Genomic DNA, 21,536 nt, shown 5'->3' with positions numbered 1-21,536 from the left:
GTTCTGAGAGCTATATTATTTTTTTTTGGGCGATTGTCTTAGGTAGGAGCTCATTTTTTGCGGGATGAGGTGACTGTTTTATTGATACCATTTTGTGGTACATATGCCTTTTTGGACGCTTGATGTTGTACATTTTGTGATGTAAGGTGACAAAAAAGGCTTTTTTTTGCACATTTTAATTATGGTTCTTATCGGACAAGGTAGATCATGCGATATATTTATAGAGCCGTTCATTACGGACACGGCGATACCAAATATATTGTTTTTTTTCTGTTTTTTTATTATAAAATAAGGGGAAAGGGGCTTTTTTATTTTTTTATTTACTTTATTTCTGATGTTCACTTTTGGGGGTCTTATCCCCTCTGCAATGCATTACAATACATCTGTATTGTAATGCATTGCCTGTTCGTGTATTACAGTGAGTAGTACACTAACAGGTTGCCTAGGAGACGCAGCCTAAGGCTGGATCTCCTCGGCACCAGTAGAAGGCAGGTCCCGATGCCGTGCAAGGCATTGGGCAGCCTCTGTACAGCATCAGGCTGCCTTCTGACACATCGAGTCCCCGCCACAGCAGCGCGGGGACTCGATGCCCTCCCTCACCCGACACAAACCCCAGCAGAGACCGTGGCATAGAAGGGGTTAATCCGCCGGCATCGGCTTTTACAGCGATGCCGGCGGATACAGCAGGGGCCTGGCTACCAGGGACTGTCGGGCCCCTGCAGTAACAGTGAGCGCACCGCTCCGGTGCCCGCCCGATCCCCATGACATACTATAACGTGAAATTGCAGGAACGCAGTGGCTTCCATGACGTAATAGTACGTCATGTGTCGGGAAGGGGTTAATGTTGTATTTTTCTTAGTGTTTTTACTACCTAAAGCGCACCATTCACTCTGCGCTTAAAATTCAGTTCTCTGGACACCGCCGACAGCTCAGCGGTGTATGGAGTACGAGCTGTGAAATTTATGAATGGGGCACCAGCAGCAGTGAGTACAGGCAGGAGTGCACATTGCTGCTCCTGCCCGTGCTCCCTGGACGATTACTAACTCCTGGCATAGCACATGGGTACCCATGTACTATGCCAGGATTAGCTGAGCGGAGCGGGCTCCTGCTTCTGCCTGCTCCGCTAATGTAAGAGAACTGCATGTCAGCTCTTACCTTAGCGGAGCAGGCAGAAGCAGAAGCCCGCTCCGCTCAGCTAATCCTTTCATTCAGAAACTTCGCACTCTGTACACCACTGACAGAACTAAGTTTTAAGCGCACAGTAAATGGTGCGCTTTAGGTAGGAAAAACACTAAGAAAAACATTGATAAATAAAGTATATTGGAAAAAGTTTTTTTAGGGCATTAGGGACATCATATTAAAAGTTCATTCAAAGGTTTAGTTACTCTTTACTTACATAGGTATTCAGATCCAGGTGCTGGTTTGAATAAAGTAGAGTATTTTTCGTGGAACAACCCCTTAAAGGAATCTCCCCCATTCATTTCAGGCTACATGTTCTGTATTCAGGTTTTGCCATATACCCCTACTGCTGCATATATCTATAAGGACACAGGTCTTTGCGGCATCCTATTAATATAGTTGATAAAATGGTCTCCCCACATATACGGGCTGACGTATGCCTATTAGGGCACTCTTCTGGCAGAATTCTGTTAGAGCTCTATGGGCCTATTAGTTTTATATGTTGGAAGCATTTCCCATAAAAATCTTTAAATCAAATGTATAGATTTACATGATGTGAGTCCAGTCTCAGGGTGCTGCCGCACATCTAAAAACGCCTGACCTGTGCAGCATCAAGTTCAGGCTTTTTGTGGAGATTTGTGGGCATATACGGTGTTTGATCACAGGCGTTATTTAAGTATACGCTTCAATATAGAAGAGTGTGTACCCCACGCCTCTGTAGATCAGTGTGGGAAAAATACAATACAGACCAAAAGTTTGGACACACCTCCTCATTCAAAGAGTTTTCTTTATTTTCATGACTATGAAGGCATCAAAACTATGGATTAACACATGTGGAATTATATACATAACAAACAAGTGTGAAACAACTGAAAATATGTCATATTCTAGGTTCTTCAAAGTAGCCACCTTTTGCTTTGATTACTTCTTTGCACACTCTTGGCATTCTTTTGATGAGCTTCAAGAGGAAGTCCCCTGAAATGGTCTTCCAACAGTCTTGAAGGAGTTCCCAGAGATGCTTAGCACTTGTTGGCCCTTTTGCCTTCACTCTGCGGTCCAGCTCACCCCAAACCATCTCGATTGGGTTCAGGTCCGGTGACTGTGGAGGCCAGGTCATCTGGCGCAGCACCCCATCACTCTCCTTCATGGTCAAATAGCCCTTACTTTCAAAGTTTTCCCAATTTTTCGGCTGACTGACTGACCTTCATTTCTTAAAGTAATGATGGCCACTTGTTTTTCTTTACTTAGCTGCTTTTTTCTTGCCATAATACAAATTCAGTCTATTCAGTAGGACTATCAGCTGTGTATCCACCTGACTTCTCCTCAACGCAACTGATGGTCCCAACCCCATTTATAAGGCAAGAAATCCCACTTATTAAACCTGACAGGGCACACCTGTGAAGTGAAAACCATTTCAGGGGACTACCTCTTGAAGCTCATCAAGAGAATGCCAAGAGTGTGCAAAGCAGTAATCAAAGCAAAAGGTGGCTACTTTGAAGAACCTAGAATATGACATATTTTCAGTTGTTTCACACTTGTTTGTTATGTATATAATTCCACATGTGTTAATTCATAGTTTTGATGCCTTCAGTGTGAATCTACAATTTTCATAGTCATGAAAATAAAGAAAACTCTTTGAATGAGAAGGTGTGTCCAAACTTTTGGTCTGTACTGTATATATATACAAAAAAATGCCATTAGAAAACAAACACTAGCACTTTCTAGGGAAAAAAACTGGGACAAAAACACATCAGTAAATGAGAGAATACGGCCTCATGTACACAACCAAAATCCGCAGATCTGTAAAACACGGATACCTACTGTGTGCACCCTGCACTTTCCCGTCCCGTACTATTGTAGAAATGCCCATTCTTGTCCACAATACGGACAAGAATAGGATATGTTCAATGGGGGTCATTTGCTAAGCTGATATATTACTAAATTAGTTGCTATCTGCGACTTTGCCTCGCTCACACCAGTTCTAAAATAGTGGGCGTGGCGTGGGCAGGGACAGTCCGGCAAACCCGTCTCATTCACCATTTTCTATGGCTGCTTTAGGGGTAGAAAATGGTTAGGAAGCTGTCTTACCATTAAAACTGGCGCTGGATGCGCCGAAGTATGGAGAGGCCTCTGCCTCTTCATAACTTCGGCGGATCCAGCGGCAGCACAGGGCCTTTATTAAGACCGGCGTCTAAAATGGCGGTCTTAATAAATGTGCCCCTATATTTTTTTGCTAAGCCACGGAACAAGGAAAATTACTGTATTATTACACAATTATTTAAGGGTGTAAATAAATTGTAAAAGTACAAGTGCAAAAAAAAAAGATCACAAAGTAGGAATAAGAATTACGTGCTGACTCAGTAAATCAATTCAAGTTAAAAAAATTACCAGCAGTCGTCCATAAATCCTTGATAAAGTGCATACATTATATTAGAATCTACAGCCAGGTCCATATATATTTGGACAGAGACAACATTTTTCTAATCTTTGCTCTGTACATTACCACAATGGATTTTGAACACATTTCAGATGCAGGTAAAGTTCAGACTTTCAGCATTAATTCAGTCGGTTGAACAAAATGATTGCAGAAAAATGTGAGGAACTAAAGCATTTTTTAAACTCAATCCCTTCATTTCAGGGGTTCAAAAGTAATTGGACGAATTACATAATTGTAAATAAAGTGTTCATTTCTAATACTTGGTTGAAAACCCTTTGTTGGCGATGACTGCCTGAAGTCTTGACCTCATGGACATCCCCAGACGCTGGGTTTCCTCCTCTTTAATGCTCGGCCAGGCCTTTACTGCAGCGGTTTTCAGTTGCGGTTTGTTTGTGGTCTGTCTGTCTGAAGTTTAGTCTTTAACAAGTGAAATGCTCTATTGCAGGCATGCTCAACCTGCGGCCCTCCAGCTGTTGCAAAACTACAACTCCCAGCATGCCCGAACAGCCTACAGCAGGGCATTGTGGGAGTTGTAGTTTTACAACAGCTGGAGGGCCGCAGGTTGAGCATGCCTGCTCTATTGGGTTCAGATCAGGTAACTGACTCGGCCATTCTAGATTATTCCACTTTTTTACTTTAATAATCTCCTGGGTTGCTTTGGCTTTCTGTTTTGGGCCATTGTCCATCTGTATGATGAAACGCCGACCAATCAGTTTGGCTGGATTTGAGCGAAGTATGTCTCTGAAAACCCCAGAATTCATCTGGTTGCTTCTGTCCTGTGTCACATCATCAATATACACTAGGGACCCAGTGCCACTGGCAGCCATGCATGCCCAAGCCATCACACTGCCTCCGCCGTGTCTTACAGATGACGTGGCATGCTTTGGATCATGAGCTGTACCAGGCCTTCGCCACACTTTTTTCTTTCCATCATTCTGGTAGAGGTTGATCTTGGTTTCATCTGTCCAAAGAATGTTCTTCCAGAAGTATGCTGGTTTTTTAAGATTTTTTTTAGCAAAGTCCAATCTATCCTTCTTATTCTTGAGGCTGATGAGTGGCTTGCACCGTGCAGTGAACCCTCTGTATTTACTTTCATGCCGTCTTCTCTTTATGGTGGATTTGGCTAATGATACGTCTGTATCCTGGAGAGTGTTGTTCACCTGGTTGGCTGTTGTGAAGGGGTTTCTCTTCACCGTGGTAATTATTCTGCCATCATCCACCACTGTTGTCTTCTGTGGGCGTCCAGGTCTGTTTGCATTGTTGAGGTCACCAGTGCTTTCTTTCTTTCTCAGGATGCACCAAACTGTAGATTTTGCCGCTCCTAATAATGTAGCAATTTCTCGGATGGGTTTTTTCTGTTTTTGCAGGTGAAGGATGGCTTGTTTCACCTGCATGGAGGGCTCCTTTGACCTCATGTTTACTTCTCAGCAAAATCTTCAAAATGCAAGCACCGCACCTCACATCAACTCCAGGCCTTTTATGTGCTTAATTGAGCATGAAATAATGAAGGAATTGCCCACACCTGCCCATGAAACAGCCTTTGAGTCAATTGTCCAACTACTTTTGGTCCCTTTAAAAACAGGATGCCACATGTAAAGGAGCTGAAACTCCTAAGGCCCCTTTCACACGGGCAAGAATTCCGCGCGGGTGCAATGCGAGAGGTGAACGCATTGCAACCGCACTGAATCTGTACCCATTCACTCCAATGAGGCTGTGCACATGAGCGGTGATTTTCACGTATCACTTGTGCGTTGCGTGAAAATCGCAGCAAGCTCTATATTGTGCGTTTTTAACGCAACGCAAGCCCTATAGCAAGTGCGGATGCGGTGTAATTTTCACGCATGGTTGCTAGGAGACGTTCGGGATGGGGACCCGATCTTTATTATTTTCCCTTATAACATGGTTATAAGGGAAAATAATAGCATTCTTAATACAGAATGCTAAGTAAATTAGGGATGGAGGTAGGGATCGACCGATATTGATTTTTTAGGGCCGATACCGATAATTTGTGAACTTTCAGGCCGATAGCCGATAATTTATACCGATATTCTGGGAATTTTCATTTTTGAGAAGAAAAAAAATTCCTACACAAATCTGCTGAAAATTAATATGTTTATTGTTAATGTGTATTTTTTTTGTTTATTGTTAATGTGTATTTTTTTTTTTTTTATAAATCTTTTTCATTTATACTTAATATTTTTGTGTTTTTTTTTTTACTAACTTTTAGCCCCCTTAGGGACTAGAACCCTTGTCCTATTCCCCCTGATAGATCTCTATCAGGGTGAATAGGAGCTCACACTGTCCCTGCTGCTCTGTGCTTTGTGCACACAGCAGCAAGGTTACTGACTATGGCAGCCAGGGCTTCAATAGCGTCCTGGCTGCCATGGTAACCGATCGGAGCCCCAGGCTTACACAGCTGGGGCTCCGATCGGAGGAGCAGGGGAGAGGGGATCCTGTGGCCACTGCCACCAATGATTAATACTGGGGGGGGGGGGGTTGGGGTGGGGGGGCGCACTGCGCCACCAATGTTTTTACTATTGGCCGGGATTGGGATGGGGGGGTGGGGGGCGCACTGCGCCACCAATGATTAATACTGGGGGACTTGGGGGGGCGCACTGCGCCACCAATGAAGATAAGTCTCTCGATCATTCATATACAGGAGGCGGGAGCTGGCTGCAGAATCACATAGCCGGCTCCCGACCTCTATCAGCAGTAGCTGCGATCCGCGGCACCTGAGGAGTTAACTACCGCGGACCGCAGCTATTGCTCATAGAGGTCGGGAGCCGGCTATGTGATTCTGCAGCCAGCTCCCGCCTCCTGTATATGAATGAATGAAAGGCTTATCTTCATTGGTGGCGCAGCGGCCACAGCCCCTCCCCTCCTCTTATGTTCTATCCCCTCATTGGCGGCAGCGGCAGCAGCAGCACAGGGGGAGGAGACACTGCTTCCTTCTCCCCTGTGCTGCGGAGGGAACACAGAGAGCGCTGAGAGCAGCGCGATCTGTGTTCCCCATACGTTATCGGTATATCGGCAAAATAGATGCCGATACCGATAACGTTCAAAATCCTCAATATCGGCCGATAATATCGGCCAAACCGATAATCGGTCGATCCCTAGATGGAGGGGTTAAAAAATAAATAATTGAACTCGCCTCATCCACTTGTTCGCGCAGCCGGCTTGTCTTCTTTCTTCTTCTTTGAGGACCTGGGAGGAAAAGGACCTTTTAAAGGTGACGTCACTGTGCTCATCACATGAGTCCATCACATGGTCCGTCACCATGGTGATGGACCATGTGATGAGCGCAGCGATGTCACCAAATGTCCTTTTCCTCCCAGGTCCTCAAAGAAGAAGAAAGAAGACAAGCCGAGCTGCGCGAACAAGTGGATGAGGTGAGTTCAATAATTTATTTTATTTATTTTTTAACCCCTCCATCCCTAATTTACTTAGCATCCTGTATTAAGAATGCTATTATTTTCTCTTATAACCATGTTAAAATCTACACAACACCGATCCCAAACCCAAACTTCTGTGAAGAACACGTAGCAAAAAAATTGCGTTTACCCGCAACGCACCCGCATCTTGTCCGGGCCTCACACGCGCCCGTGTGAAAGAGGCCTAAACGCTTCATCCAATTTTGTGGATACCCTCAAATGAAAGCTAAAAGTCTGGACTTTATGTCCATGTTCATTATATAACTAAAACTTAATTATGTTTTAGTAAGGGTACATTTACACGACCGTATTTTTGGCTCTGCATCCGTTCCGCAATTTTGCGGAACGGGTGCGGACCCATTTATTTCAATGGGGCCACAAAAGATGCGGACAGCACACAATGTGCTGTCCTCATCCTTAGATCCGTTCCGTGGCCCCGCAAAAAAGATAGTGGACAAGAATAGGGCATGCTCTATCGCAGACAAGAATAGGCATTTCTATCATGGGGCCGGCTACATTCACACAGCCGGTATCCGCGTTTTGCGGATCCGCAATTTGCGGACCGCAAAACACATACGGTCGTGTGAATGTACCCTTAACAGGTAATAAAAACGAAATTTTTGTCAGTGTCCAAATATATATGGACCTAACTGTAAAAATACTGACTCGGCTGGGACATCCTGGACAGTGATGAGGACCCTGTAAGAACCTCAACCCATTTCGCTCATTTTGTATAACATAGCATATCCTATTTTTTTGCATTTGCACTTTTACTATTGATTTATGCTTTATACATTTACACACTTTTTTCCCCACAGTTTATTGCACAAATTCATTGCTAAATATCCAGCATAGAGAATAATCACGGGAAAAGACATCAATTAATAATTTTTATTGAAGTGACCCATATATGTGCTTTTTGATGTATTTAAATCTTATTAATAAAATAGTTTATTCTCGTTAATAAAATAAGATTTTGAACTATATTTTTCTATTATTATTAACCAAGGATTTTTTTAGGTGTTTTCTTTCCAGTGTATGTTTTTGGTTGTAATATCTAATTATAAGTGTTTAGCACATGGTGGGCTGTCTACATCTTAGAAATGAATGGGTCCACATCCGATCCACAATAAATATCGTTGTGTGCATGAGACCTGGGTGTTTTGGGTGTTTTTTGCGGTGTCTTTGCTCAGCAGAGTATTCTTCATGGGGCTTTTCCCCTATAGAAAAGATGTCAAAACTCCAAGATCTACAGCATCTACAAAAGACAGAAAATGCCACCTTATGAGCAAAAACAATGCAGGTGTGTCACCCTATCTTTAAAAAGAAAAAACACCAAAAAAACACCTAAAAAAAACAACAACATTGTTGACGAATACAGTCTGAGGCTACAGGGCCACTTAAAGGGGTTCATGCATGCTTTCCTGCCCGATCTGCCACGCTGAAGTAACTGTATAATGCCGAATAAATCCTATTTTATTAGTGGGACCCGCGCCCTCGTTGGGTGGTAGATGGTTGCCTCAGCAGATGCGGCTCTCCGTGCCCAATGTCAGCATGAGGGGGGGGGGGGGGGGGAGACTATGTCTGGACGAGCCTTTAGGCTAAATGCACACGATCAGGATTGGGTGCAGATTTTCTGTGCGGAAAATCCACACCGTAGGTTATGTACATTGTGTTCTAGGAGAACCCTTAATTCTCACGTACATGATGCAGATTTTTTTTCCGTGAGGATTTTTAAATCCGCAGCAGGTCAATTTATTTTATTTTTCCTGACCGGATTTTCTCCATTTACTTCAATGGGGAGAGTAAAATCTGCATGCGGAAATCCACACCAAATCCGCACGCAAATCCACATGTAAATCCGCACGAATGGATGCAGATTTCCACACAGATTTCCCTGTGAACCCCTGCGGATTTCAGAGTGGATTCTCCGCACATAAATCCTGAACGTGTGCATTGACCCTTGCACCCCTGCACCCGCGTCGCTACGGTTGCCGCTGCATCTCCTTAGCATGGCGTTTGACGCCAGGAAGGGTCGTCCCTATCGTGGTCTGCTATTGGCTGCATCAGAAGCGACGCGGGTGCTGGGGAGCGGGGTAAGTATGACCAGTATGGGGGGCCGGGCATTATAGGTCTTTGATAACCCCTGACTGGGAAAAGAGTTTGGTCGGTACTGGCCACAACTCTCTTCCCACAAATGGGCAAAAGGCAGACGGGTGGAGAACCCCTTTAGAAGCAGAGGGAAGCTGCCTGAGAGCTGCACTCACCATGCTACTTCTGTTATTACCTTTGGGAGAAAAAGCTGCACATTTCCAACCATGAGGACGTTTCTGTAATAGTCTACATTATATCCTCGGAACTGTTTTGCTAGAATTGCTGTTAAGCCTACACAATACCTTCTAAGCTCATTACACGAATGATGACATACATCCGTCTGCAGCCACGTCGTCCGTATTTCAGGCGCTTTTAATCACCTGTGACCGCCTTTGCACTGATAGACATGACTGTACATCACTCGGCGCCGGCTCACCTTCGTGGAGCAGGTTCCGCACGTGTACTCTGTAACCTACAGTCTACAGCACCACCTGCTGGTTACCTACCGGTACTGCGATCACCAACCCGCGCGCGCTGCGTGCCCACAACAAAGATGGCTGCTGCCTCAGCGGGACGCAGGCTGATGACGTGTCGGCGAGCGACTCCAGGAAGAAACTGAAGCAGGTGGAAGAGAAAGAAGCTTTGGATCACACAGATCAGCGTTGACCTGGAGGAGCAGTAAGGTCAGGCCTGGGGCTGCGTGTGTGACGCCATGTTGTAGGGCGAGAGATCTTTGGGGTTATGGGGTGCTCCTCTGTTCCTAAGGGCAGCATATGGCTGACTTATTGTTTAGTGTGGGGTCAGGCAAAGAGCAGGGCATGATTAAAGGGCATCTGTCATCAGATTTGTACCTATGACACTGTCTGACCTGTTACATGTGCACTTGGCAGCTGAAGGCCTCTGTGTTGGTCCCATGTTCATATGTGCCGGCATTACTGAGAAATATGGTGTTTTATTATATGCAAATGAACCTCTAGGAGCAACGGGGGCGTTGCCATTACACCTAGAGGCTCAGCGCTCTCTGCAACTGCTGTGCCCTCTGCACATTGACAGGACCAGGTGTGATGATGTTTTCACTGCCTGGTCCTGTCAAAGTGCAGAGGGCGCAGCGGTTGCAGAGAGAGCAGAGCCTCTAGGTGTAACGGCAACGCCCTCATTGCTCCTAGAGGCTCATTTGCATATATTAAAACACAATTTTTCTCAGAAGTGCGGGCACATATGGACATGGGACCATCACAGATGTCTTCAGCTGCCAAGCGCACATGTAACAGGTCAGCCAGTGTCATAGGTACAGATCTGCTGACAGATGCCCTTTACAGCTGGTCGGTGGGCATCGATGTCAGGGGAGATAAAGCTATGTGTACCCCAAGCTCCTGTAACTCAGTAGGACCTTTGTGTGATTCCACTTTGCTAGCGTGCTGACTTGTGCCAATGTGTGTAACCCAGGGTGGCCATGATAGGACCGCTGGCAAATGTCGTATCTGGCTGTAACTTCATTAGTCACCAATGACAGTCCCCAGAGAGATCCACGCAACTGTGACCGCAGCGTCTGCCTTTTCTACTAATGGAGACCACGTGAGGAAAAAATGTAATGCCAAAAGTGACAATGTAAGAAGGACATCATGCTCCATATGGTATGAAATGTGCTCCATACCTGGGGGTGCAGAAGTGTCACAGGTTGTGGACACGTCTCGTCGGGGGCAGTCTATGGGCACCATATGACACAAAGCTCCTTGCCATATGGCCCATGCATGTGGATCCCCTGGACTCCTACCGGAATAACACAGGAGATTATTCCAGCGCACGTCCTGTCACTGAGACTCTCTGCTGGGATTGCATGGTTTCTTGGGGAAACTGTAAGTAGAATCCCACAAGATGAGAAGAATGCGGGGCTATAGGAGCGCATGTTGTCTTAAAGGAAACCTGTCACCAGGATTTTGTACATAGAGCTGGGGACATGGGCTGCTAGATGGCTGCTAGCACATCCGCAATACCCAGTCCCCATAGCTCTGTGTGCTTTTATTGTGTTAAAAAACCGTTTTGATCAATATGCAAATGAACCTGATATGTGTCCTGTATCCGGAGATGAGTCCAGCGGAAAGGAGCCCAGCACCGCCCCGCGTCCTCCGAATCTCCTCCTTGCTGGCTGACGTCACAGAGCTGGAGCGCCGAAATCTTGCGATGTGCGAGCTAGCGCATGCGTAGTTCGTTCCCTGTGCTGATGCCAGCACAGGGAATGAACATGATGCCGACACTGCGCATGCGCTAGCTCGCGCATCGCGAGATTTCGGCGCTCCAGCTCTGTGACGTCAGCCGGCAAGGAGGAGATTCGGAGGGCGCGGGGCGGTGCTGCGCTCAGAAAATTGGACTCCTCTCCGGACACAGGACTCATATCAGGTCATTTGCATATTGATCAAAACGTTTTTTTAACACAATAAAAGCACACAGAGCTATGGGGACTGGGTATTACAGATGTGCTAGCGGCCATCTAGCAGCCCATGTCCCCAGCTCTATGCACAAAATCCTGGTGACAGGTTCCCTTTAATAGAGCTGCCACTGCACGCTGGATGGTACAGTTGTGGAGGCGATCACACGAGATCTGGGGAGTATCATGTGCCCAGTATAGACTGGGGTATCTTCATGTCTGATGTCAGATCCAGTGGAGATCAGAAATGGGACATTTTGAGGGTAGGTTCACACGGGTAAAACCTGCCTAGTAAAAAACAGTGGCAGATCTGTCCACTCCTCTGCCTCTGTGAGCAGCGAGTATTTGGCCGCTTAAATGCTGCCAAAAACCAGTAGCTATTTTAGCCCTTCCCCATTGACTTCAATGGGGAACACAGATAACATCCACTTCAAAGAAGTAACATGCCCTGGTGGTGTTTTACCCACTGAAGTCAATGGAAAGCTGCTTTTGGTGTTTTGATTGTAAATTACAGTGCGAAAAAATGTCAGTAGACGTCACACGTGTGAACTTCCCTTCAGTCTGCATTTCTTTTAATGTTTGTATATAAAAGGATGAGCTATCCTCGGCATAGGCTATCACTAGCTGATTGACGGGGGTCTAACACCTTGCACTCTTGCTGATCAGCTATCTGTCCTGAGGATAGCCGATCACTTTAAGGGGTTGCACCCGGACATATCCCCATGTTTACCCTGATATGAGCATCAGAGCGTTTCATGCTCTCATACTCTCCTTTGCCTTGCGCTGATTTGCGCGGCACAAAGGCATTTTACGGAGAGATCCGGTGACGTACCGGGCTCTTCATAGGAATTGCTGGGTGGAGGCCCAGCAGTGAACCCGGTGACATCACCTGCACTAATGGGCCGGCTTTAGCGCTAAAGCCCACCCATCAGAGCCGGGCTCACTGCTGGGCAGAAGCCTCTGCCTAGCAGTGTAATAATATAAACCAAAGAAAGCCCTTGTTCTGCGCAATACAGCACAGGGCAAAGGGAGAGCGTGGGAGCATGAAATGGGGGGGGGGGTGAAAATGGGGATATGTCCGGGTTAAGAGCTGAACCCCTTTAATAAAAGTTGCACGCGGTCCGCATCCAATCCTTTTTTTTTTTTGTGTATCACACGCAGATCCATTCATTTATGTGGCCACAAAAAATTGCGGACATCACATGATATTATCCGTGTGCTGTCCACATCCACGTGGCCGTGCTGCAAATGATAAAAATGTCCTATTGTCTGTTTTGTGGACAAGAATAGGCATAATGACAATGGAGCCTGTGAGAAGTGCAGGACGCACACGGTCAACATCCAAATTTTGTGGACCGCAGAATGGAAATGGCCGCGTGACTGTAGCCTTAATCTACAGAGCAAGTGACATCAGATGTACAAGATGCCACTAAAATGCTTTAAAAAGTCATACAAATTGCAGACATTTTTTACGCTGAAAAAACCGCCAGACCACATTTATGTGTGACGCGAGCATCAGGGTAAATTCACACTCGGAGGCTTAAGATCAGCTCTCGTCATCTGAATTGGGTTGTTTGCCAGCGAGCACATGGATTTCTGCAGGCCCTGAACAGTTCTAGAAATGTATCTGACTAAGGCCTCAAGCACACGGCAGTTGCGGTCCCCAATGCACGGGCAACATCCGTGCAGCAGGCCGAACCCATTAAACTTGAATGGGTCCGTGGTATGTCTGCACCGTGAAAAAATATGACACGTCATATTTTTTTGCAGTGCGGAACCACGGAAAGAAACACCACGGAAGCAGTCTGTAGTGCTTCCGGTGTTCCCTCCCGCATTTCTGGAATTGTGGACCCGTACAAGTGAATGGGTCCGCATCCGTGATGCGGGGTGCACGGGGCCAGCGGCCGTGGATTGCCGACCCGCCGTGTGCATGAGGCCTAATCTGCCGTGTGTGAATTCACCCTAAGGTTCTGTTCACATTGGTGTCATGGGTTCCAGGAACCACGGCAGATGTGATGAATCTGTCCTGCAACCATTCCTAAGGCTGCGTTCAGACCTGAGCGTACGGGATGGAGCGTTCTGTATGCGCGATTGTATGCGCGTTTACAGACGCAGCTCCGGAACAAGCGAACGCCCATTGTCGCGCGTTCCCGCTGAAGTCTATGGGCGGGAACGCGCAACAAGACGCCCCAAAGAAGCTCCTGTACTTCTTGGGGCGTCGGGCGTTTTACAGCGCGATCGTACGTGCTGTAAAACGCTCAGGTGAGAACCATGCCCATAGGGAAGCATTGGTTCTTGCCTGTTGAGGAACGCACTGTAAAACGCTCAGGTCTGAACCCAGCCTAAGGAATCTCATCGACCTGTAGCTCCGGAATAGCGCCTTAGGCTATGCTTGTCTGACGGTTAGACACCTGGCGTGACAGAATTGGGAGCAGAGCCTAACCTAACGGTACCGTTATACGAGGCGATGATCGGTGCGAGTCGTTTCTTGGTGTAGTGAGTGCCGATTATCATTCACAAAATCGTAATTTCGATCGCGTATTCCATAGTTTGTAAAGCAGACAGTTGAATTTGCACAAAGCTAATTTTTAGTGTCGTGCTTAAACACTCCCACGGTGTAATCGTGCTCGCAGTGAACGGTTCCTGTTTACACGTACAAAATCGTTAGCGTCCAAAGTTGATCTGTGTGCCCACACAAACGATTGAACCAACGAGAAATCTACCGATTGTCGCTCTATCATTCATTGCTTTAGCACTACTTGAAAATCGCGCAGTTTCATTTGATTTTACGGTAATTAACACGATAATCGGCTCGTGTAAACGTATCTTTACTATAGTTATCCAGAATACGTCTGATAATCCGGCACCGATCTGCTCATATCCGTTCACAATTAGGGCTCATGCACGCGGCCGTTAGTCGGCCGTTCCGTGCATTGGGGACCACAATTTGCAGTCCCCAATGCACGGGCAACATCCGTGCGGATGCCGCAGACGGATCCTGACCCATTCAACTTGAATGGGTCCATGGTCCGTCCGCACCGCAAAAATTGCTTGAATGGGTCCCATTTCATTAGTCCACATGTGTGGTGCACACAGCCAGTGCCCGTGTATTGCGGACCCACTGTTTGTGGGCCACTATATGGGCACGGCCGGGTAAAATGGCCGTGTACATGAGCCCATACAGGAACTGTATGGCAACTGCACAGAATTATTTTTAAACCCTTCACCGGAGGCTGTTTTATCAGGTCACCATTATTAAATGAGCCTAAATACGCCAGGGCGACACAGTGCGGACGAGCAGGGATGGCGGTGTTCGTCACCTCATTCATTCTCTATGCGATCGATGCAGACTGACGCCTCTGCTATTGATTTTTGGGGTTTTCTCAGCGTGTGGTTGAGATAAAGTAAAAGAATGAAATGTAAGGTAAATCCAGCTGCCGCGTCACTTTTAGCTTAACCCTTTCATTTAACGAGGCTCGGTGGGCTGTATATATGAGTGCAGCTTGGGGATGCCGTAGTTCGTTGCCTCTGGAGTCAAGAAATAAAGGCTGTACTTTCCATTAAGTTCTGGGAAAGCTGAGTGGTATCCACTATAGAGGATGTAAGGGCGGCCATGTTGGTTGTCCCCCAGCTTTACCAGACACCATTGTAACAGATCTGTTTAGTTATGTGCACGTATTGCTGGATTCAAGCTGGTAATGCACATTAAAGGGGTTCTCTGGGAATTAAGAAAGTAAAATTAATGAAAATACTTAAATATAACTATATTATACATTATATTCCCAAATGCCTTTCATTAGTTATAATGGCTCCTTTTGTCTGGGGAGCAATCATCAGGAGAAATAAAATGGCCGCTGTCCTATTAGTACACACAAAACCTGTCCTGATCACACATGAGGACAAGTTACTTCATGACACTGAGGTAAAGAGCTGCCTCATCCTCCTCTCTGCTCTGCTTGTCAGGGATTATGATCCTGAATACAGATGATAAAATCTTCAGCTTAATCTCTGTAGGAATAGAGTTCATTAGGAGACCTGAAGTACAGAGAGGATAGTGGGGGTGTAGATAATGGTCAGTAGCACTTGTATACAGTCTCCATTACCACAGCCCCACATTACCTGTCCTGTCCATCCTCTCTGTACTTCATGTCTCCTCATGAACTCCATTCCTACAGAGATTCAGTTAAATATCATATTAAACTGTAGTCAGGATCATAATCCCTGACAAGTAGAGCAGAGAGGCGGATGAGGCAGCTCTTCACCTCAGTGTTGTGACGTAGGCTGAGAAGTAACTTCTCCCACTGTGTGATCAGGACAGGTTTTGTGTGTAGTAATAGGACAGTGGCCATTTTATTTCCCCTGATTGTTCCTCAGACAAAATGAGCTATTATAACTAATGAAAGGTATTTGGGATTATATTTATAATAAAGTAATATTTTAAGTATTTCAATTTTCTTAATTCCTGGAGAACCCCTTTAAGTGAATGTGGCTAGACTTGCCAATTTTGTCAGGACTGGCCAACCATCTAATGTATAGGAGAGAGGAAAGAAAGTGTGGCCTGTTGGATTCCAACATGCCTGATCCTTTGTTCTCAAGGGGAATAATCTGCTGCGACAATGTCTGCTGCAGATTATTCTGCTTTCCCTATTGAGAAAACATACATTCTCGGCTGAGGTAATGGCGGCCATATTCATATTCATCTAGCTTTCCCAGAAAGCGAATGAACAGGTACTGCTGGAATCGGCTGTCTGGTCAGGAGCAGTCCTTCTGGTGAGCAGTGGGGGTAGGACATGGCAGAGGTAAGAGCGCTGATCACTAGGGACAGCAAACATGGAGGGGGAGGTGTATAGAAAGCTGCCTCAGTGTATGTACGGTGAAGCTCAGGATAGTCTCTTATGTCTCTTTTACAGGACCCAGGAGGATGTCCCACATCGGAGCTCTAGCTGCCATTACAGTGGCATTCACTGCTGCTGCCCTGCTTTCATCCATACACAAGATAGAGGAAGGACACATCGGGGTCTATTATAGGTAAGAGGCATCTGCATTTACAGTCTCCACTTATGCACAGTAGGAGGTGGATATTACATGTGGTAACATAGTTTATAAGACTGAGAAAAAGACATTTGTCCATCCAGTTCGGCCTGTCATCCTGCAAGTTGATCCAGAGGAAGGCAAAAAACCCTGTGAGATAGAAGCCAATTTTTCTCACTTTAGGGGAAACCTCTTCCTTCCCGACTCCAATCAGAATAAGGCCCCATTCACACGTCCGCAATTTCGTTCCGCATTTTGCGGAACGGAATTGCAGACCCATTCATTTCTATGTGGCCGCACAACGTGTGGCGCGGACCCGCACTTCCGGGTCTGCATTTTCGTTTCCGAAAAAAATAGAACATATCCTATTAATGCCGGCAATGTGCGGTCTGCAAAATTCGGAACGCACATTGCCTGTGTGTGTGTTTTGCAGATCCGTGAATCTGCAAAACACATTACGGACGTGTGAATGGACCCTAACTCCCCAGATTAGCGACCCCTCTCTAGTAGCTATAGCCTGTAATATTATTAAGCTCCAGAAATACATCCAGGCCCCTCTTGAATTCCTTTATTGTACTCACCATCACCACCTCCTCAGGCAGAGAGTTCCATAGTCTCACTGCTCTTACCGTAAAGAATCCTCTTCTATGTTTGTGTACAAACCTTCTTTCCTCCAGACGCAGAGGATGTCCCCCTCGTCACAGTCACAGTCCTGGGGATAAATAGATTATATATTTATACATAGTAATTAGATCTCCCCTCAGTCGTCTTTTTTCTAAAGTGAATAACCCTAATTTTGATAATCTTTCAGGGTACTGTAGTTGCCCCATTCCAGTTATTAGTTTAGTTGCCCTCCTCTGGACCCTCTCCAGCTCTGCTATGTCTGCCTTGTTCACAGGAGCCCAGAACTGTACACAGTACTCCATGTGTGGTCTGACTAATGATTTGTAAAGTGGTAGGACTGTGTAGCATCTATGTCCCTTTTGATTCCACCCATTATCAGTGATGGCCAGCGAACACATTCGGGCTGCCATCTTAACTCGCAAGTCTGGCGATGCACAGGTAAGCCCTTGCCTGTGCCGCGAGCCGGTCTGAAATCAAATGCGGTCACTGGGAGCAGGCAGTTCCTAGAACAGCCGCCAGGGGCCTTTAACGGGCTGTTCTCGGAACTCCCTGCTCCCGGTGACCGCATTTGTTTCAGAGCGGCTCCCGGCACAGGTAAGGGCTTACCTGTGCATCGCCAGACTTGCGAGTTAAGATGGCAGCCCGAATGTGTTCGTTGGCGAACACTGTGAACTGGCCATCACTGCCCATTATCTTATTGGCAATCTTCTAACCGGTAACTTTGAGTTAGCCACTTCATTCTGATCCTCAGCTATGTCATGTGACCCACACACTGACTCTCCAAATGACACAAGGTTTTATGTGTGGACAGGAAGTCGGTCTCTCTATTCATTCCTATGGGAGCCTCGATGTGAGTATGATAGGAAGGACTTCCTGTTCGGCACCTAAGACGCTGTGTCATCTGGAGGGTCAGAGTGTCGGTCACATGACACAGCTGAGGATCAGAATGAAGTGGATAACTCCCAAGATTACTTTCACTACATTGTGTATATCATGTAACTTTCTAATGGGCCAGGGCATAGCAATTTTGTGGGAGTGCTTCTTTAAGACGTCTCCAGGCTGAAGCCCTGTTGCCGTTTGGATGACATATTTTTGGTTTCCCTCTGTCCTGTCTTGTTTGCCATGAAACGGTTAACATTGTTCTTCTCATATAGTCAAGTGTCACAAGCAGTGGAGGCAATAGATTTACTGCTCAGATCCGGCAGGATGTTGGCTTGGCCGCCTCACTTTCTGGCAAGACTTGCAACACATCCAAGAAGATGCTGGAATTATTGCCTTCATTTGCATGTCCTCAAACAAAGCTAAAATAACAGCAGTTTCTGTGGAGTAGAGGACTGTACATGAAGGCTGAAGATGGGGCGACTCCACCACCTGGGAGCAGGAAGGACAAACATGGACGGCTCTGGAACGTCTCAGTTCGTTTTTAGTTCAAAGTGTAGGTTCCTGATGTCTCAATTCCCTCCCACAGACTTCTTATCAAAGGCACTTCCCTGGAGGGGTCTTGTCATCCTAGTGCTATGATGGCTCACCTCCGGCACTCCAGCTGTGGTAAAACTACAACCCCCAAGATGCACACTTGCTTGGCTGTTCTCAGAACTCCAAAGAAATGAATGGAGCATGCTGGGAGTTGTAGTTTTACCACAGCTGGAGTGCCGGAGGTTAGCCATCACTGTTAGTGATACGTGATAACCATCTCCTGGGACCGCAGCTGATGACAAAAGCTTAGGGAGGTATTTTCAGCTTATTCCCTACACAGTGGTGTTCCTGGCCACCACTATGCATCACAGCTCCATTCATGTCCATGGGGCTATGCAGCGGATGACTATATGGCAGGTGACCAGGGTCGTCTCTGTGCAATGTTAAAGGGCATCTGTACCTATGAAACTGGCTGACCTGCTTGGCAGCTGGAGACATCTGTGTTGGTCCCATGTTCATATGTGCCCTCGTTGCTGAGAAATATGAAGTTTTAATAGATGCAAATGAACCTTTAGGAGCAACAAGGGCGTTGCCATTACACCTAGAGGCTCAGCTCTCTTTGCAGCTGCCGCACCCTCTGCACTTTGACTGACAGGGCCAGGCGGTGCAAATGTGATCACTAGGGTTGAGAGAATCTGGTTCGGATTGCTGTATCCGAACCCGAATCTTTTCAAGACTACATTAAAGAGGAGCTTTCATGGGTCCGAACATTGTAAGATAACTATCTGTACATGTAGAGCGGCGCCCAGGGATCTCACTGCACTTACTATTATCCCTGGGCGCTGCTCCGTTCGCCTGCTGTGGCCCCGTTACCTTCTCTCGTGCTGTATGGTAATTGCGAACAGGTCCACAGCGAGCGACCGGAGCGGCGCCCAGGGATAATAGTAAGTGCAGTGAGATCTCTGGGCGCCGCTCTACATGTCCAGATAGTTATCTTACAATGTTCGGACCCATGAAAGGTCCTCTTTAAGGATATTGGCTTCGTCCTACTGTAAAATGTATGACCTACGCTGAGGTCTTTCCGAAGTGTCAGCAAATATCGCGAGAGTTACTTCGTCTCGCCTCTATCACGTGTCATTTCATTTATTCACATCAAATACTGTATCGAAATCCGAAGCTGAACTCTGCTTCATTAATGAAGCACAAAGCCGAGTTCCCTCAACGCTAGTGATCACGTTCAGCTGCCAAAGGCACGTGCAGCCGGTCAGCCAGTTTCATAGGGACACATCTGCTGACAGATGCCCTTTAACCATATGACTGCTTCTTCGATCTAAGAGACGGTGAGGATCCCGCCAGTCACACCTCCACTCATCACAAGTGATGGCCTATCTGAGCAGTAGGACGATGTACAAGCAGATTGTCGGGAAGGCGGCTGGTGGAGGAGACCGGTGCATTTACAGGCAGCGATCTCCTCCAGGGTATGGGGAGGAGTGATCACTAATGCCATCGCTCTTTCCCATACTGTCGTGTTACACAGCACAATCTGCCACCGGGAAACGGTGGTACATTTACACCGCCACATCAGCGCTAACGAGCGTTACTATGAACTCTCGTTAGTGATAATCTGTGAGATTTTCGGCCTTCTTGTATATGATCAGAATGCTTCGTATTGGGGGATTGCTATTTATGTATCTCCCTAGTGTGTGTGTGTGTGTATGTATGTGTGTATGTATATGTATATATATATATAATGAAACCATAAAGCGATTACACTCCTAATTACAAAGCTCTTTAATTTGGCACAAATTATAAAAACCTGAAATCTTTACTTTGAGCCGAAAATCCCTCTATAGATGAGCTGCAGAATTTGCACTCCGTGTTCAGACCGGCTTCCTCTTCCTCACTTCTTTCCTTGATTTGCATGTGATTTAGGGAGAAATACGAAACTGAACAATTCTCCTTTCTCCTCCAGGGGTGGAGCACTACTTACGTCGACGAGTGGACCCGGATTCCATTTAATGTTTCCATTTATAACCTCCTTCAAGTCTGTACAGGTATGTATAATGAATAGTATCTTGGTCTCTGCAGAATCAGTCTGCCTGAAGTGCTTTCAGTCTGCTGCGCACTACATCTCCCAGCATGATCCATCTATCATTAATGGGGTTAAATAAAATCGCTCACAGCAACAGTGAATGTGATAAAATAAGAAAAGGAGTGATACTTCCCAGCGTCCTGCTCCCGTCCTCCCTGTCACTGTTTGTTTTCCTGGCTGCTGTGGTGACGTCCCACACATGCCATGTCACTGATGCAGCCAATGTCTGGCCTCAACAGTCAAGTGCTGTACACGGCTGAGCAGGGTGGATTTGATTTAAATCATCGTTTTCTACATAAAGACTAATTCTTGCTGGTATAACTTATAATATGCAAGTAGATGAAGATTTTTAGAATAACAACTTTTCATATTAGTTTGATTAGGTTGATTCTGCATTCATAGGTTTGTAGAAGTTAGGATTAAGGTCTTTTTCTCAACTCTGTTCATGTTATAACATTTTAGCTGTGAAGAGGCATGGGATCTCTGCTGAGTCAAATTCAGTTTTGAGAACTGCAAAAGTAAACCAAGCATCTGTGATAATATCTTGTAGGCAGAGAAACGGCCCAAAATTCTTACAAAAACCTCTGGAAGATCATGACATTGTGAATGGATTAATGGAATTTATTTACCAAAATAATTACACATATAGAAACATAGAATGTGTCGGCAGATAAGAACCATTTGGCCCATCTAGTCAGCCCAATATACTTACTACTATGAATAGTCCCTGGCCCTATCTTATATGAAGGATAGCCTTATGCCTATCCCATGCATGCTTAAACTCCTTCACTGTATTTGCCGCTACCA

At 46.1% G+C, this 21,536-nt stretch overlaps 1 protein-coding gene across 1 annotated transcript in view; it reads left to right on the top strand.

Moving 5' to 3' along the window:
• Positions 1 to 9,696: 9,696 nt before the first annotated feature.
• Positions 9,697 to 21,536, top strand: part of ERLIN2 (ER lipid raft associated 2) — a 32,957-nt gene continuing 21,117 nt past the window's right edge. Inside the window, exons 1-3 of the mRNA XM_040414382.1 lie at positions 9,697 to 9,824; positions 16,477 to 16,594; positions 20,610 to 20,691. Coding sequence (XP_040270316.1) covers positions 16,488 to 16,594; positions 20,610 to 20,691 — 189 coding nt within the window. The 5' untranslated portion in view covers positions 9,697 to 9,824; positions 16,477 to 16,487. The remainder of the gene's footprint in view (positions 9,825 to 16,476; positions 16,595 to 20,609; positions 20,692 to 21,536) is intronic.

The sequence above is a fragment of the Bufo bufo genome, chromosome 1 (assembly GCF_905171765.1).
Source record: "Bufo bufo chromosome 1, aBufBuf1.1, whole genome shotgun sequence".
Classification (NCBI taxonomy): domain Eukaryota; kingdom Metazoa; phylum Chordata; class Amphibia; order Anura; family Bufonidae; genus Bufo; species Bufo bufo.
The sequence above is the reverse complement of the archived record's forward strand: the minus strand, read 5'-3'. Positions and strand labels throughout refer to the sequence as shown.